Source organism: Brassica rapa, chromosome A08 (assembly GCF_000309985.2).
Source record: "Brassica rapa cultivar Chiifu-401-42 chromosome A08, CAAS_Brap_v3.01, whole genome shotgun sequence".
Lineage (NCBI taxonomy): Eukaryota > Viridiplantae > Streptophyta > Magnoliopsida > Brassicales > Brassicaceae > Brassica > Brassica rapa.
Genome location: NC_024802.2, coordinates 20,069,542 through 20,085,614, shown reverse-complemented (window position 1 = coordinate 20,085,614; position 16,073 = coordinate 20,069,542). Strand labels below are relative to the sequence as shown.

At 37.7% G+C, this 16,073-nt stretch overlaps 4 protein-coding genes across 6 annotated transcripts; 2 read left to right on the top strand and 2 right to left on the bottom strand.

Annotated features, from left to right (window-relative positions):
* Positions 1 to 235: 235 nt before the first annotated feature.
* LOC103835930 (transcription factor MYB52) lies at positions 236 to 2,354 on the top strand. Of its 2 annotated transcripts, XM_033277301.1 has the most exons (4): positions 236 to 488; positions 612 to 1,052; positions 1,174 to 1,596; positions 1,989 to 2,354. In XM_033277301.1, exons 2-4 carry the CDS (start codon positions 935 to 937, stop codon positions 2,174 to 2,176), a joined length of 729 nt encoding a protein of 242 aa, XP_033133192.1. In that variant the 5' UTR covers positions 236 to 488; positions 612 to 934; the 3' UTR covers positions 2,177 to 2,354. The 2 variants fall into 2 exon arrangements, with proteins under 2 accessions (XP_033133192.1, XP_009110374.1); XM_009112126.2 differs by having other exon boundaries at positions 236 to 1,052.
* Positions 2,355 to 5,310: 2,956 nt separating this feature from the next.
* On the top strand, positions 5,311 to 7,823 carry LOC103835929. 2 transcript variants are annotated; one of them, XM_009112123.3, is made up of 5 exons: positions 5,311 to 6,303; positions 6,783 to 6,947; positions 7,042 to 7,140; positions 7,221 to 7,355; positions 7,451 to 7,823. In XM_009112123.3, exons 1-5 carry the CDS (start codon positions 5,755 to 5,757, stop codon positions 7,583 to 7,585), a joined length of 1,083 nt encoding a protein of 360 aa, XP_009110371.1. In that variant the 5' UTR covers positions 5,311 to 5,754; the 3' UTR covers positions 7,586 to 7,823. The 2 variants fall into 2 exon arrangements, with proteins under 2 accessions (XP_009110371.1, XP_009110372.1); XM_009112124.3 differs by having other exon boundaries at positions 5,571 to 6,297; positions 7,451 to 7,822.
* A 145-nt stretch (positions 7,824 to 7,968) lies between these two features.
* On the bottom strand, positions 7,969 to 12,053 carry LOC103835928 (nuclear poly(A) polymerase 1). Its single transcript, XM_009112122.3, has 12 exons — positions 11,407 to 12,053; positions 11,240 to 11,317; positions 11,051 to 11,158; positions 10,777 to 10,839; positions 10,524 to 10,685; positions 10,229 to 10,342; positions 10,078 to 10,140; positions 9,652 to 9,981; positions 9,414 to 9,578; positions 8,481 to 9,335; positions 8,327 to 8,394; positions 7,969 to 8,237 (listed from the first exon to the last, which is right to left on the bottom strand). The coding sequence occupies exons 1-12, from the start codon at positions 11,500 to 11,502 to the stop codon at positions 8,198 to 8,200; spliced, it is 2,142 nt and encodes a 713-aa protein (XP_009110370.1). The 5' UTR covers positions 11,503 to 12,053; the 3' UTR covers positions 7,969 to 8,197.
* A 410-nt stretch (positions 12,054 to 12,463) lies between these two features.
* On the bottom strand, positions 12,464 to 15,001 carry LOC103835926 (cyclin-dependent kinase D-3). The gene is made up of 7 exons (XM_009112120.3): positions 14,769 to 15,001; positions 14,289 to 14,587; positions 14,093 to 14,201; positions 13,537 to 13,662; positions 13,168 to 13,403; positions 12,830 to 13,087; positions 12,464 to 12,727 (listed from the first exon to the last, which is right to left on the bottom strand). Exons 1-7 carry the CDS (start codon positions 14,871 to 14,873, stop codon positions 12,679 to 12,681), a joined length of 1,182 nt encoding a protein of 393 aa, XP_009110368.1. The 5' UTR covers positions 14,874 to 15,001; the 3' UTR covers positions 12,464 to 12,678.
* Positions 15,002 to 16,073: the final 1,072 nt, after the last annotated feature.

Here is a 16,073-nt window from a genome sequence, read left to right as displayed (position 1 = left end):
TTTACGACATGTTTCAGCCTTTTACAAATTATAAACGTAGAATCAAAACAACAAAACATTATTTTATTTTATTTTGCTACAATGACATAAAACAAACAACAGCAAAATATTTCTGCGTTTAACTGTATTTTCAAAATGAAAAGTATTTTTAATATATAAATATACAATTCAATCTGCACCGTAAATATATATCTGTTGTGCCATGTGTTTGTACGTAGGACTTCCCATTTTGAATCATGTTCTAGAAGTTATCAATATATTTCAAGCTACTGGCTATAATTTTTTTTTGCTATAAAATATTACATACATATATACGGTTATGTGATTAATATGTATGCGTGTGTGTAGCTTGCAGAAGAGTATGCAAACGTAGATGAAGTATTGGTGGCTGAAGTAGAGGGCTTAGGTTAGAAAAACAAATATTTGTAAGAGGAGACGTTGAACGTTTAACGAAAATCACCCCACCAAGCAATCTCTCCTCTCTTTGTGTAATCTCTTTTCTTCTTTATTATTTTCAACGTCAAATATTCCACATAAACAGAAATCGATAATGGAAAATGTTATAAGAAATAAAAATAAAAATAAAAATGGGATTTTTTGTTAAAATGTAGATTACTTAAAAGGAGTGTCTTAGGTTAGGGAAGACGTTGGCATCAATCGCCGGTGAAAATGTCCCTCCAAACTCTCCATCACTCTCTAACGAATCTTATAATATTAATTTATTTCAATTCTCCATTATAAATATATACATTTATATGTATGGTGCTGTTGGTCTTCAGCTTTCTTCTTGTTCGTGCATACCCATCTTCCCTCACCTACATCAAACCTAGGGTTTCTTATATATATCAGCATATATAATAGACATCTATATATATATGTATTTGTGATTTTAACCATAAGATCAGAGAGAAAGGAAAAGGAGAAGAAATAAAGAATGATGTGCAGCCGAGGCCATTGGAGACCTGCAGAAGATGAGAAGCTAAGAGAACTTGTCCAACAATTTGGTCCTCATAATTGGAACGCCATAGCTCAAAAGCTCACTGGTCGATCTGGTAAGAAAAAGAACTTAAAAATCGATCGTTTACTTCAATTTCTTAAATTAACAAAAACGGTTTAGTATAATAAATACCATGTTCATGTGGTTATGTTTTGATTTCTTTTTTCATTTCTCAGGTAAGAGTTGTAGATTGAGATGGTTTAATCAACTGGATCCTAGAATTAACCGAACCCCTTTTACGGAGGAAGAAGAAAAGAGGCTTTTAGCGTCTCATCGGATCCATGGGAACAGATGGTCCGTGATCGCAAGGTTTTTCCCCGGTCGAACTGATAACGCCGTTAAAAACCATTGGCACGTTATTATGGCTCGTCGTGGTCGAGAACGGTCCAAGATGCGTCCACGTAGCCTTGGCCATGATGGCACGGAGGCTGGGCCTGGGATGATGGGATATAAAGACTGTGACAAGAAGAGAAGATTGGCAACCACAATAGATATCAATTATCCTTATAGTTTCTCTCATATCAATCATTTTCAAATCCTCAAAGAATTCTTGACTGGAAAGATCGGATTTTGCAATAGTACCACTCCAATGAACGAAGGTAACTTATAAATCAATATGGCTTGAATAAATTCGTGTGTTTTTGTAGATAGATAGATAGATGCATAAACAAAAACATGTGTTTATACTACATACGAGCTCACAACCATTAGATATATACGTTTCGTCTTTTTTAAAAGGTGTAATTAGTGGTGCATTCGAGTAGAACCTGATGTGTTTTTAATTATTTTTTGAGTTTATATGGATTAGAATTTACGTCCTTTTCTGAAAACATTGATTTGTTTTGTGTATTAAATTTGTAAAAAAATATCGAAATAGATTTTGAAACGAACATGGTCATCTTCATAAATACACTCGCTTGTGCATTTACGATTATATAATTGTAAAACTTCTAAAACTAATTCCATGGACATATATTAATCATTTGGTCAGGAGCACTAGACCAGACTAAAAGACCAATGGAATTCTACAATTTTCTCCAAGTTAAGACGGATTCGAAACCTGAAGTAATACACAATTCAAGAAAAGAAGAAGACGAAGACGAAGAAGATGTTGACAATTGTGTTCCCTTTTTCGACTTTTTGTCTGTTGGAAACTCTGCCTCTAAGGGTTTATGTTAATTAGTTCGTAGCACATGTACTATATACAAGGTGGATCATATGTTAATAATGACATGTAGAACTACTAATCACTTAGAGCTCTTCTTTGAGCCAAGTGTGAAAATTAGACAGCCCAACTTCTTCTTGTATATCAAACCTACTATATTTATTCTAAGAATGTTTAGTCCATATAAACATACTCAACATACCCGATGGATAATTTGTTTCTTTTTAAAAATAATTAAATCAAACCAGTCGACAACATTCTTGAGCAGAAACTTAACCGAGTTGGAAAACTTATTCAAGTTTAAAGAAATGACGCGAAACCAAACATAATCTGAACCAAAAACAATAACATGCCAATCTGGTCTTGTTTTAATTAAAACTCATTTTAGCTATGTCTTGTCTAAGGCTCTAAGCCAAAACCAAATAGTATACCAAATGAATTTCCTAACTAATGCACGTATAATTCCCTAGGCAGACTTGACGCGTAGGACTCGTGACGATGAAGCTCTAATCTTTTTGGTAACTAGATGTAAAAAAAAAGAACCTTGACAAGGTTTGGTTTAGTTTCTTTAATTGTGAAGTACAATAAGTTGATAACGGAAATTAAAACGAAATCGAGGTTGGAGTACAGATATGATTAAGTTGGGAGTAGTTATCAGCCACCTAGAAATATAATTCAAAGTAGCAAATCTACCTTTGTCTTAAGAAAACACAAATAAATAATTCGTTTTATTCAGGTGGAGATGAAGAACACACATCTTGACACGACTTATAACCATACTTCTCGTTTCCAAATAGATAAATTTATATTAAAATAATCAGATCCTTTGTCATTATGGTTGCTAGGATTTCCTGGCTGAGTTAAATATGTATGTCACCTTTTATTTAAGACAATACGAAAAGCCAAACCCCAAAAAGATAAGGAACTGTATATATGTATTTTATTATGAAAGATAATTAAGCAAAACGTTGATTATTGTACAATATGTTGAAATCAATCATATTTGGATAAGATTAAGACACCCAATATACATTTCCGATCATATGTATATTATATCATCCTAGAATATTTTTTTTTTAATTGAATTGTTAAATTTAATTCAAAAGAAAAAAACCTTGTTACAAGAGTTGTGTACTTTTCCTATAATGAAAACAGAACTTTTGAAAAACTCCTATCTCAAAATGCATCAAAACTTTATCTTGTATTGAACCAATGTTGCATTCCTTCACCAATCTCTTTATCACCTCCCCTTTGCACTAGAGTGTAGAATAAAAATTTAAAGTGCGTATAAAGTCTTGGACTATGTCATAACCATACTTCTTGTTGGTGGATGTCAAAAAAACTTTTGTTGGTGAAAAGTGAAAGGTGAACATTTTGAGATATCATGAAAAATCATCTTCAATCCACTTTTATTTTTAAAACTACTTTATTTTTTACTCTTAGTAATATTATATTTTAGTTACAATACTAATCATTTTTTCAAAAAAGCTAACCTTTCAGAGAGAGAAGTAGAGAGAGAGAGCAGATCTGGTTTCGGGTCCGGCGTACGGCCGGCGCGTGAGCGTCCGTGCCGTCGCCGGAGTCCATTTTCTTTTGGTTAAAAACGTTCCCCGGCTTCTTTTTTCACCTCCTCTTCCTGTTCGTTTTGTCGGAGCTCTGTCCAGTTCCCATCTGGTGTGGTCAACTCGGGGAGTGACCAGACACACGCGGTGGCGCGGTGGCTGGAGTAACGACGCGACTGGGTGAAGGGTGAGGTGGGGTGTTGTCGGGTTGTCAGGTTAGGGTTTCCCGGGAGGTGGAGGCTTCTTCAGATCCACCGTCGCCGGTCTAGTTTCCGGGAGGCGGAGGCTTCGTTAGCTCCGCTTTCGCCGGCTTCAGTTTCCGGGGGGTGAAGGTGTTCTTTGCCTTGCGCCGCCGGCTTTTAGTCCCCTAGGGTTGTTAGGGTTTGTTGTTTTTTATCTTTGGTTTTTGCGGTTTCGGTTTGGTCTTGTTGGAGGAGTCTCGTCGGAAGACGATCGAAGCTATCCGATGTTGAAGGTTTGGTTGTGCCGGCGAAGCGTTCCGGTGACGAAAGGAGGCGGATGAGATCTCGGTTTACCGATTGACTCTCTCCACTATTGGGAACTCGCGGTTTGGAAGCGTTTGCGGCGATGAGGTTTGGAAGCCAGTGAGTGATGGTTCTGCCGGTGGATCGCTGGGTTGATCACCGGTGTTGGCTGGAAGCGGGGGCACGCCGTGAGCGAACGGAGGCGCCGTTTTTAGTTTTTCTCTAGGGTTTCGTTTGGTGGGTTTTGGGCCTTTTTTTGTAATTCTGGGCTTGGCCCATTAAGTTATAAAATCAACTATTGACGGAAAAAAAAATATTATATTTTAGTTACTAATAAGTTTCAAGTCTGATTGTAAGTTTAACCAGTGATAAGCAAGTATTTGGTATATATGTGGTCTACCACACAAATCAACCAATGAGCCACATCTATAGACTGTAATTGTTTTGTGGATTAAGGGAGTATTACACATAGTTTAAACAACAAAATTCAGAGAAACAAGACAGAAACATCTCAACTACCTGAACCTTGGCCACTTCTCTTTTTTAATGCTTGTCCTTCGTAAAATGTAGATAGCACAGAATTAGAAACATTAGCTAATGTGATAAAACAGATGAGTCGCATCTAAATTCAGTTTCAAGTCATCATAGTCAATTTTGGTTTAACATCAACGCATCTTTGTGGGCTTATTATACTCATAAAGCTTTGGTATAACAAGAACGCATCTTTCTGAATTGTGACGCCCAAAGGGAAAAGAGCCAAACTTTGAGTGGGCTTGTATATGTGTAGTTTTGGGCTCTCAAAGGACAATTAGGTCTATACGTTACAAGTCATCATCATAGTCAATCTAGTGATAATTGATTCTGACAAGTCTTCCCTTTTATGAAGAAAAAAATGTAAACAGATCTGACAAAGGGACAAAAGCTACATAAGACCTTTCCCATTTTTACAAGCAAGCATCAGTTTCAAAATTTTAAAACTTTTGGATTGATTATTTTTTCATTAAATAGAAAAGAAGCAAAAACATTAAAAATAAATCCCACAAAATTGTTAAAACCCACTAAAAAAAATACTCAAATTACCTCAAAATTTTCATTTCATTTTTCCAAATTAACCAGCTCGTATATCCCATAATCATCATTACTAGTTTTGTAGTATATGCCATTTTACATATCGAAATCAGTATATATAGAAACAAGTATATGTTTGGTGTAAGACATAACATTGCATATACATATTTGATACTTTGTTTCTGATCAAACTCACAAAATTTTCACGAGAGGTGCGTGAGCTAATTAATATTGTTTGGAATCATACTACGGCTGTAAAACAAAAAGTTGAAGAAGACAAACAAAAATCACGTTAATATTATATTTGAAATATTGTAATCATTATTAGACGAAATATACAATATAAATATATATTTATTTGTATGATCATCACTCATCAAGCTTGAAATCATTTTCACTCATCTTTCTTCCCCGCGCCGAGTATCTTCTCTTACCCCCACATTTGCTTTATCTCTCTCTCTCTCTCTCTCTCTGAGAATGTCGTCGACAACAATCGGCGAACACATCAGACTCCGACGAGCTAGGCACCAAACCATCCGCCACAGCGCCGCCGACGACGATCCGCCGCTGACCCACGTCGTCCCTCCTATCTCCCAGCCCACTCGCTTCTGTAACTCCGCAATGTCCTCCTTCCTTCTCCTCCCCACAAAGAAGAAACAGCTCGGCTTCCCTCAAGCTGCGTCCTTTCGTGGGATGAACTGCACCGCCGCAGCAGCAGCTCACGAGGTTTCTGTTCCCTCCGCGATTCGCTCCTCCGCAGATTGGGACAAGAAGAAGAAGAAGAGGAACAAGAAGAAGAAGAAGAAGAAGAAAGGAAGCTATGAAGATGGTTCGGTTCGGTTCTTAAGCGAGGCTAGAGACGTCGATGGCAGCGGCGGCTGCGTCGCGGTTCCGGATGTTTGGTGCGGTCCGGGACTAGGGTTCTCGACGGATGCAGTGTCGGTGGATCCTCCGAGAAGGAATCTCCCGTCGTCGCGTCGCAAAATTGACGTGGACAAGAACAGTTCGAACCAAACAGAGGTAAAGGTGGTACCTTTATGTTCTTTATATCTAATTGCAAGTCAAAGTTTGAGTCTTTTTTGGTGGTGTGTTTAGTTTATTACATTGATTTGTCTCAGCGAATAGTTTCGGTTTAGGCAGAAACTGTTTGGAGTGGTTGGAGCTATTAGTCGTTGTAGCATCCCTATGCTGTTGTTGCTGGGGACCATGCTAGTTTATAAAATGTGTGTGTGTGTGTGTGTGGTTTGGATTCTCTTTAAGACAAATCACAAGGGTCTACTTTGGTAGAGTGATTTTTCTATTATTAGTCTTTGTTTATGATGAAAAGATAATATCTTGTTTTCTTGTGTGGTCCTCTTGGGTTTTGATATAAGCAAATAAACAATTCAGAAATGAGATCTCTAGTGTGGTCCTTTTGTCTATAGCTTGGTTGGAGGATGGAGTGTTTGCATGGTTTAGCTTTATGGTTTGAACATTAATAACACAATGTTTACAAATGTCTGCAGGGCTCTTCTGTTCTTACCAGGCGGTTTACCAATCAAGAATCTCATTCTCACGCTTTCATGGGCTCTGATTCGACGTTTATGACATCCTCTCACGTTGAACCAACCTTGCTCTCGAGTAGGTACCATGGCCATCTTCGGCGCCCTTACCCTGATGATCTTACCGAGGTAGAATGTTAAAGATTAAATATTAGTGACTAAGTTACAGAACCATGCAGCTAGTGTAGTCATGTGTTTTTTTAAAATATGCTGTACGTTGCAGATGATGATGCTCAGGAATGGTTTTGTAATGGGAAGGACAACAGATTCGCTTGATCACTTCCACAGCTTGAGGCTTGACGTTGATAATATGTCATACGAGGTATGTTTCTCAAAAAATGAGAAAAAAAAAGCTTATAGTTTCATCTTCTCAACTTTATTATTGTGCTTGGATCTACACAGCAACTACTAGAGCTTGGTGATAGGATTGGTTATGTGAATACTGGACTAAAAGAGAGCGAGATACGTCGTTGTCTTCGGAAAATCAATCCATCCGTATCAAACACTCTTGCTGATAGAAAATGCAGCATCTGTCAGGTAAAACTCCTGATTGACTCGATCCATTTCATCTCAATATGATCATGAGTTTCATAATGCTGTTTCCTCACTGATGTTCATGTTGGTGGTGACAGGATGAATATGAGAGAGAGTGTCAGGTTGGGAAATTGGAATGTGGACACAGCTTCCATGTCCAGTGCGTGAAGCAGTGGCTATCGAGGAAGAATGCTTGTCCTGTCTGTAAGAAGACAGCATACGTCAAGCCTTAAGAGTGAGTTGTGTGTCTTGTTTAGTTTATGATATCCTATGTCTCTTGCAGTTGCTGTATAGAACCAAATCATCTTATTCTTTATTTCATGCGTGTTGTTTTGTGATTTAGCAGTCAGTTATGCGAGTTTCTTCATCTTGTTTTGCTTTGTTGGGGTTTATATGATTGAAATACTATTTTATAGCACTTGTGAGAACAAGAGTTTGTGATTGTGACAAGGATTCTGCAGCTTATAATTTTTTTTTTCTTGTTATCATTTCATCTTATACTAGTCTTTTGGGCATACATCATGATATAGCAAAAGAAATAACTTAAGGATTTGATAAAATCAAAGTGAATATAAGAAACAGTTGTCACAAGGATACTTGAAAAAAACATCATGACTATTGACCAAAACCAAATACTATAATAGTATGTCCATAGACATAAACACTGCATAAAAAATCTTCAGATTCTTTATCAAAACGAGTGTTACATCGAGCTAAGTATTTAGGAATTGCTTTTGACATCTAAGAAAAGCATATAAATATAAAATCTTCTTTTACATAAAGTAGGAAGAAGCCTTCATCAACTTAAGCTCTGAGATTCTTGGCAATGTAGGGAAACACCATTATTACTTGCCGTTGGTTTTTCCTAGAGACGTGAAGTTCAATCTGCGAATGATCAGACAACAAGAAGCAAGCAAACGTTTGTCAAATCCCATAAGCAGATTCAAACTAAGTAAATAAACACAAACGCTTACTTGATTATCGGTTTGCGCTGTTGCACTGAAGCTCTATGCATCACCTCAGGCTGTGGCATTGGTAGAACCTGTAAGAAAAGGAAAAATCAGACAAGAACAAGATCAAGAGACCACCTTAAAGTATAGAAATCAACTAAAAAGAGAAAAAAAAAACCTCGAGTTCTTCTACTGCTTCATTGGAGAATGGTGAGCCGTTTGAAGTATTGGTCTCGGATGGAAGTATAGTTGCACTAGCCGCCAAGAATGTATCCTTATTTGAAATCTGCTCAATCACTTGGTTTCCAAAATCAAAACCGTCTTCAAGCTCCTCGGTTTCTTGACTCCGAGCTTGAGGAGTGGCTATCTTCTCTATTGGATGACTCTCTGTTGCATCCTTACTGAAAACAACAACACTCTCTGGTGGATCCTTAATGACGGGGTCAGATTTTCCGTTTGTACAACAATCTTTCGGAGGACTAGAGCAAACGGATCCACCAGATGGATCCGGGCTCCCGCCTTCACCATTCTCTACAGGCACTGAAACTGAAAGGCGTTTAGAGTTCTTTAACTGATCAGTGAGCGTCTCATCGTCTCCCCGTTTTCTCTTCTTCCCATCTCCTGAACTGTTAGAACCACCTTTACTTTCAGAACTCGCTTCATTAGTAGTAGTAGCAGTAGCTGCACTCGCTGTAGAAGTAATCCTGTTCTCTGAACGGCGTTTGCTGTCCCATGTTCCTTTAGAGGCATGTGAAGGTCTAACTCCACCAGGAAACACAAAGCTAGGGATGCTTCTCCGCTTTATATGGCTGACACCAATCTCCATCCCGGGAATCCACAGCATGTAACCGTTAACTGTGTGTTTAAACTCCTCAACTGTTCTTCTGATATCGAATTGCTCGCCTTCTGCTGCTGGAACTCCTTGTTTGCGCTGCAGACCCATGAAGTAAGAGCAATGGAGTGGCCTGGATGCGTCTTGATAATCATGTGTATGAGGATGGCATTGCAGCATGTCATAAGTATATCTCTCAATCTAATAGTACAATGTAAAATAATCAGTGATTCCTATACAAATTTGTTTAATATCATCTGAGAATAAACAAAGTGTCACCTTTAGTGTAAGCTGTCTGAGACGTGACTCAACCCAGCCTTTCCATTTCCTTAGATCATCTACATTTGCAGCAGAAATGTCAATCTGAAGATAGTTTTTATAAGCTTCAAAGAATGCAAATGGCTCAAAAAGGGTATCCCAGTCAGCTTTGTTTGCCTCCATAGCCTGCAAGACATCAGACGACAGTCATAATGACTCATCAATTAGCATAGAAGCCTTAGGACTATCTAACTCTTACCTCACATATATCTTTGCCTCTCTGAAACTCTCCCGTCATAATCCTCAACGTACTTGCAGAGACGTTATAACTGGAGTTCATACAAGGATAAGCGGGAGTAATGATGGGCATCATGTGCAACCTGTCTTTTGGGTTTCTTCTAGGATCCCAAACTTGAAGACCGAAGGATCCTCCATCAATAGAACAAAGAAGGACAGGGTTTGGCCAACGCCATTGAGTGTAGACCCTAAAGAACCGAGACGCTAACATATTTGGGAGTGCGTTAGGATAAAGCTGGCATATCCGAGCTACGAGCAACGCCCAGTTTATACCACCAAGGAATCCAGAGACCTAGCATATTGTCGGAGAAAGACTTGACATAAGTAACATGATAGTCACTAAATATGAAATGGAAGTAAAAGGGTTTTAGAGAAGCGTTATCCATACATTAGAGTATACTCCACGTCGCTTGGCCCAAAACCTCATGCATCTTAATGTTGTCCTAAAATTCTGCTTATAAATAAGAACATAGAATCCGAATTAGGAAGCTTATGGATGGATTTTGAAAGTTCTATAAAACTAAGAGTAAGCACAAAACCTCAATGTTAGGAACCAAACGCAAGATCTGGTCAGTGACTCTACAACCATTGAGACTTCGAACAGTTTGCTCATCAGCATTCTGTAGAATGGAATCCTGTGATATATCTAAGTCCTGTACCATTAACATCAGGCAGGGAACACATTTAAGATTCTTCCAGTACCATTAACATCAGGCAGGGAACACATTTAAGATTCTTCCAAATGATCCACTCATAACATCCGTTCAAAACCATGAACATATTGAAAACAGCATGATATATTATTAACCATAACAACAATGACATAGAAAATACCTTAGGTATAACCCAGAGTGGAAGTTGTGCATACAGAAGATCTATAGAAATTCCATTAAGTTTGAATCCCATCAAGGGAACATGAGCATCAGGCACAGGGTGCAGCTCAGTTACTTCAGGCATTTCGGACAGCATCCTTTGTAGCTCACCAAAGAAATCACCCTATTGGCAATACAAAGAAGAAGACTGAAGTTAATAAATCTAACATAAGACACATATAGGCCAACGTATAGATGCAAGAGGTTAATAGTACTTCTCTAGTTGCATGTCTAGGCCCCACACATAAAGTGTCTATATCAGCACCAGGTCCATGTACCTATTTGAGCAAGTAAAACAAACTGTTATTGGAACACTACAAAAGAGCATGTGAAGATAATTTATGCTACTTCCTACACAGGAACATCTAAAAACAACAGAATGAAAACACAGACTTTCACCAATTCACCATTTATCCTTTCACTCTACACCAAAGAGTTCAAAGTACAAAAAGGAATGAGTAAAACAAAGTTAATCTTCTAGATGGTTACCCCTAGCCGATAAGAACCGAAAGTAAATATCTCTGCATTCGCCTCATGAAGCAGCTGATCATTCAACCCTTTGGCGCGGCTGATCGTCTTAATCCATGTTTTTACAATCTGCACACATAACAAAGAAGACCTTACCATGGATTTGTTACAAACAACAATGAAAAACCCATAAGCACAATTTCTTCTAACCTGGTCTAGTCTCCCGAGAACCTCCTCCCTTCTAACAGCTTCCTCCTTCCCTTCATACAGTCCAACATCTTGCAAATACTGAACAACCAAGTAACAAAGATACAAGTAAATTCAACAAGAAACTTATAGCATAACAAAAACACAAGCTTTTAAGGTATCACCACAACCTTCTCAAGCTCTCGGGTCTTCACCACATCAAGCTCCGTTGGTCCTCCCAAAGAGATAGGTTCTGTAATACCATACCTTTGCTGGACATTAGCCATCAATCTTACTATGTTCTTTCCTCTCTCCTTTTTTTTTAATCTTATTTTTTTTTCTCTCAATGGTTCAATTAGATTTCTACAACATAAAAAAAAAATTGATCTTTTTTTTTTTGCCTCAACTATGTTTTGCCTGAATATTTAGAATAATGTAAACTGGGGGAGAAGATTACAATGGAGAAAGTAGTTGTGATCATACAAAATACAAAATGAAAGCCTTTGCTAAATCAAAAGAAAGCAAACAAAAACACAATTGAATCATACAACAGTAGCCAAACGAGTCGGAGAGCTCTTCCCAGCCTAATCCGAGCGATTGGTATCGAGGGAATAGCAGAAAGTCTCGTCCTTTTGAGCAGCAGGCGATCGATGTAGTCAGAATCCGGCAATCGGAGATGATCTCAGGCGTAATGATTCTCGGCGAAAAACAACCACTCTCCACCCCGAAACGATTATCAGGGACGACGCAATCTCGCGGGAATCTCTAGCCCTACAGGGAGGGGAATTAGATAATCTGGGGAGTTTCTAGGTTTTCGTCGCGACGTATCTCACCCTTCTTCTCGGGCCACATTCTTATAACCAACCGTGTTCCTCACCCTGACCCGATTTTTAACCCGACCCGTTATTTTAACTGTCTATTTTAAATTAAAAACAAATATAGAGAAAAATATAGGTTGATATAATTCTCAAAGTTGATAAGGAAATGAATATTTAGAGAGAACAGAGTATGGTGTTCATTTCAAGTTTTCAATCAATACACCATGCTCTGTGATACATAGCATCTAATAATCCACTGTTGTTACATACAGTGATCATTTGTTATTGAATCCAACAGTAACACACAAAAGAAACAAAGATTTGAGGCTATGAAATGTCTCTGTGTCTTATATTTGAGGATGTCGCTGGTTCAGTTATCCACTTAGGGCAGCCATTAGAAGAGAATAAATGAGTTGGGAGATTGAACAGAGGTGGTGCAAGAGTAGAGAGCTTTATAATCATATAGTACATGATGATCAGTTTACAATGATGAAGCAAGTAGGACAACGAAGTATTATCATTGTGAATTAAAAGGGGAAAAGAATAAATCGCCAAATTAAACCAGCAACACTAAAAATGACAATCTAACAATGTTGTGGTCTCACCAAACTGGAGGAAAGGTAAGAGAACGTGGCAAGAACATTACTATTGGAAGTCGAGGTCGAGCTTCCTCTTCAGATGAGATCTATCCGCACTACACAATGAACAGGAAGAAAACATATTCAATCTTGAGGCTGCAAAAACAACAGAGACAAAAGGTAGTAGTAGTACGGTGAGAGGCAAGATCTATTTTTACCTGGTGATGGTAGGTCGGTTTGGAGGACGCTCAGCAAGGATGGTGAAATCTAATGACATGGGTGCTTGTTGATCCTTGTCAACTTGAAACTTCATACCATCAAGCCTCCCACGCTCCGGCATTACTCTTCTTATCTTACGTGGTGGTGATATCACTTTAATCGCCTCGTGTTTACCGTAAGAGGCTTTACCTTCCTGCTTTCGAACTGGCTTCGGGAGCTTGGCAGGATCAGTAGGCGAAGGTGCAGAAGTAAAGTACCTAAAAATAACGAAAGCAAAAGGTGTGAGAACAGAACTAGATATCCTTTGGCTATAATATAGGTGGTGAGCTTTAGGCACCTGTGTTCTAGAGCCTGCTTAACGGATATTCTAGCCTTTGGGTCATACGTAAACAACTTGGACAACAAGTCGAGAGCATCTTCACTAACTGTTGGGAATAAAGAACGTAAAGAAGGTGCAGGGACAAACTGATACTCTACGTAATCAGGAAGGTTTTTCATATCAGGCCACTGGTCCGCTTTTGGTGTCCCAAAGGCAGTAAATATTTTGCTTAATTGATCGATATCACTGTTTCCCTGCGACGAAAGAAAATCGCGTATGTGAGCATACAAAACAAATAATACTAAAGAAGTAATAAGTAATCTGACTGAGAGAATTAGATCCAAAGAGATGAATATTGGACTAAGTTTAGAGTAAAGATTATTCAACCTGAAGAAATGGTCTGCGTAGCAGAAGTTCAGCAAATATGCAGCCAGCAGCCCAAACATCAACTGCAGCACCATATTGTTTAGCACCAAACAAAAGTTCTGGTGCTCTGTACCATCTAGCAAACACCTGCGGCATCATCAGATATATCAAGATATGAAGACAATGAAACAAGTAGAAACAACAGGAAACAAGTGCGCATCTATTGTGATCTTGGGTGTTCAGTGGAAAGTAAAAAGGAATAAATAGCTAAGGTCAAGGTTTTGGTTAAATAGCGACTGCTCCATCATGTAATATGAATTAAGACTGTTTAATACATGTCACACTTTGGATTATCGTAGTCGAAAGCAGAAATCCATTATAAGAGATGACAAGAAATTTCATCAATTCAGATATTAGTATACAACAAGAGTTTCCAAGACTTCAAAGCTTCCTCATACGTCAACACAACTACTTGAATCAATTCATATAAGCTTCATTTTTCTACAAGGTAGTGTTACCCGAGCAATTATGTTATACTACAACCAAACAAATAAATGGCAATGCCAAGAAACCATACCTGGTGGGTAAACTTACGATCCGGACTACCAAATATACGTGCCAATCCAAAATCTGCAAGTTTCAGCTGTCCATCAGGTCCAATCAACAAGTTATTTGGCTTCATATCCCTGAAGTCAAACGACACATAATGAGTCCTAAAACCCAATCACCATTAGATAGACCAAAGAAAGCTGCTTAGGATTATAAACAAGCACCTGTGCAAAACCCGTTTCTCGTGGCAATAAGCAAGTCCTTTCAGCGTCATCAGAAGGTAAGATTTAACGTCGGCAGGTGAGAGGAATACGTTTGAATCTCGAATGACTCCTTCGAGGTCAGTCTCCATGAACTCAAACACAAGATGCAAGTTCTGTTTGTGAGGAAACGCATCAATCAAGAGAATAATATGTGGATGCTTTAGCTCTTTCAGCATTTTGATTTCCCTGAGAGCAGTGATGTTCACACCTTCCTTGTGTTTACCAATCCTTATCTTCTTGATCGCTACTGTTTCTCCCGTCTGCACAAACACAAGGTTGCCGAGATCCAAAATCAAATGAAAAAGTTAATAACTTGCAAGCCTAATTGAACACCCAGAAACTAACCCATCACGATTCTCAAACATTCAGTATTACCCAACAGATCCAAAACCCTAATTCCATTGGCGAATTTGAAGAAATCAGGAAAGGCGATTTAGGCACCTTAGTGTCAGTGGCTTTGAAGACGACTCCGTAAGTACCTTGTCCGAGGACCTCTTGCTTGAGATACCTATCAGCAACTTTCTTTGGCTGCTCCATCTCCGCCATTTCGCCGGAGAAATAAAGTAGCCGTTGGTGGTTGGTGGTGTCTGTAGAGGCAATCGGCAAACCGAGGGAACGAAACGACGCCGTTGAGTGTATGTATCTATACAAGATCCTATTGTCATAATTACCTTAGCCTGCCATTTCCTTCACTAACATTGCATGTTTCATTAAGGGCAATTAAGTAATATTAATAACAAATCTATATTGGATCATTATTTTTGGATCCAGCCCACATCAAATCTCTCTTGGGCCATTTGGGCCTATTAAAAAATCAGATTCAATTCTCACTTTTTTTTTCCTTTGGGCCATTGAGTCCAAGTTCAAATAATTTTTTTTCAACTATTCTTAATTATTATTTTTTTCTTTTCTTAATATAATTTAAGCATTCATAAAAATAATTGAATTTTTTTATTGAAAAGTATAAATCTTTATTAAAAGTATATAATTTTTTAATTAAAATATTAACCCCATGATAAAATTAATTTATCAGAATTATACCAACTTAATTCATTAAAAAATAAAGTTTAATTTTTTAAACATAAATAGTCATTTAAAATGAAATACGATAAATAAAGATAAAATTTTTAAGTCTTTTATAAAATAAAACACAAATATATGAAAATGTGACATTTACTAAATATTTGTCAATTGAAAAAAAAAACAAAAATAAACCCGCGCTTTGAAAGCGCGGATCAAAATCTAGTTACTTTTGTTATTTACTTAGCTGGAGAAGTGGGAGACTGCGCTCAAACAGTATAAATAATTAATAAAGGTAATTAGGCATGTGGGTTCGGTTTTCATTCGATTCCGGTTCGATTATTTCGATTTCGGTTTTGGTTTTTCGGATAGATATAGAAACCATTTAGTTATCTATGATATTCAGTTCGGGTCCGGTTTGATTATTTCGGTTTTTGGTTCTGTTCGGTTTCTGGTTTTCCGGTTAATTTGGAACAATTGGAAGTAAAAAACAATTTTCTTGGGACTTTGAGTAAAAATCGGGTCATTCAAATAAATTTTAATACTTTGGATAAAAAATATTCAGATAATTTAATTTTCTATGATAATTTGGATATTTTTAAATGTTTTAGATAAAAAATATCTGGATATTTAAAAAGAAATTCCGGTAGTTCGGTGTATAAGCAATATGTTTGGAATATTTTGTATTTTTAATATCAAATATAATTAATAGTTTTAGGTACAATA

What these genes read in the sequence shown, in the direction of transcription:
- LOC103835930 (XM_033277301.1), top strand. Translation starts at nt 935, where the DNA reads ATGATGTGCAGCCGAGGCCATTGGAGACCTGCAGAAGATGAGAAGCTA. An exon ending in AAAGCTCACTGGTCGATCTG is followed by an intron (nt 1,053 to 1,173) that starts GTAAGAAAAAGA and finishes TTCATTTCTCAG; the next exon opens with GTAAGAGTTGTAGATTGAGA. An exon ending in TACCACTCCAATGAACGAAG is followed by an intron (nt 1,597 to 1,988) that starts GTAACTTATAAA and finishes TCATTTGGTCAG; the next exon opens with GAGCACTAGACCAGACTAAA.
- LOC103835929 (XM_009112123.3), top strand. Translation starts at nt 5,755, where the DNA reads ATGTCGTCGACAACAATCGGCGAACACATCAGACTCCGACGAGCTAGG. An exon ending in ACCCTGATGATCTTACCGAG is followed by an intron (nt 6,948 to 7,041) that starts GTAGAATGTTAA and finishes TGTACGTTGCAG; the next exon opens with ATGATGATGCTCAGGAATGG. An exon ending in TTGATAATATGTCATACGAG is followed by an intron (nt 7,141 to 7,220) that starts GTATGTTTCTCA and finishes GGATCTACACAG; the next exon opens with CAACTACTAGAGCTTGGTGA.
- LOC103835928 (XM_009112122.3), bottom strand. Translation starts at nt 11,502, where the DNA reads ATGGCTAATGTCCAGCAAAGGTATGGTATTACAGAACCTATCTCTTTG. An exon ending in TCAGACAGCTTACACTAAAG is followed by an intron (nt 9,336 to 9,413) that starts GTGACACTTTGT and finishes TTGTACTATTAG; the next exon opens with ATTGAGAGATATACTTATGA. An exon ending in CAGCGCAAACCGATAATCAA is followed by an intron (nt 8,238 to 8,326) that starts GTAAGCGTTTGT and finishes GATCATTCGCAG; the next exon opens with ATTGAACTTCACGTCTCTAG.
- LOC103835926 (XM_009112120.3), bottom strand. Translation starts at nt 14,873, where the DNA reads ATGGCGGAGATGGAGCAGCCAAAGAAAGTTGCTGATAGGTATCTCAAG. An exon ending in TCAAAGCCACTGACACTAAG is followed by an intron (nt 14,588 to 14,768) that starts GTGCCTAAATCG and finishes GTGTTTGTGCAG; the next exon opens with ACGGGAGAAACAGTAGCGAT. An exon ending in ATCGTAAGTTTACCCACCAG is followed by an intron (nt 13,663 to 14,092) that starts GTATGGTTTCTT and finishes ATGATGCCGCAG; the next exon opens with GTGTTTGCTAGATGGTACAG.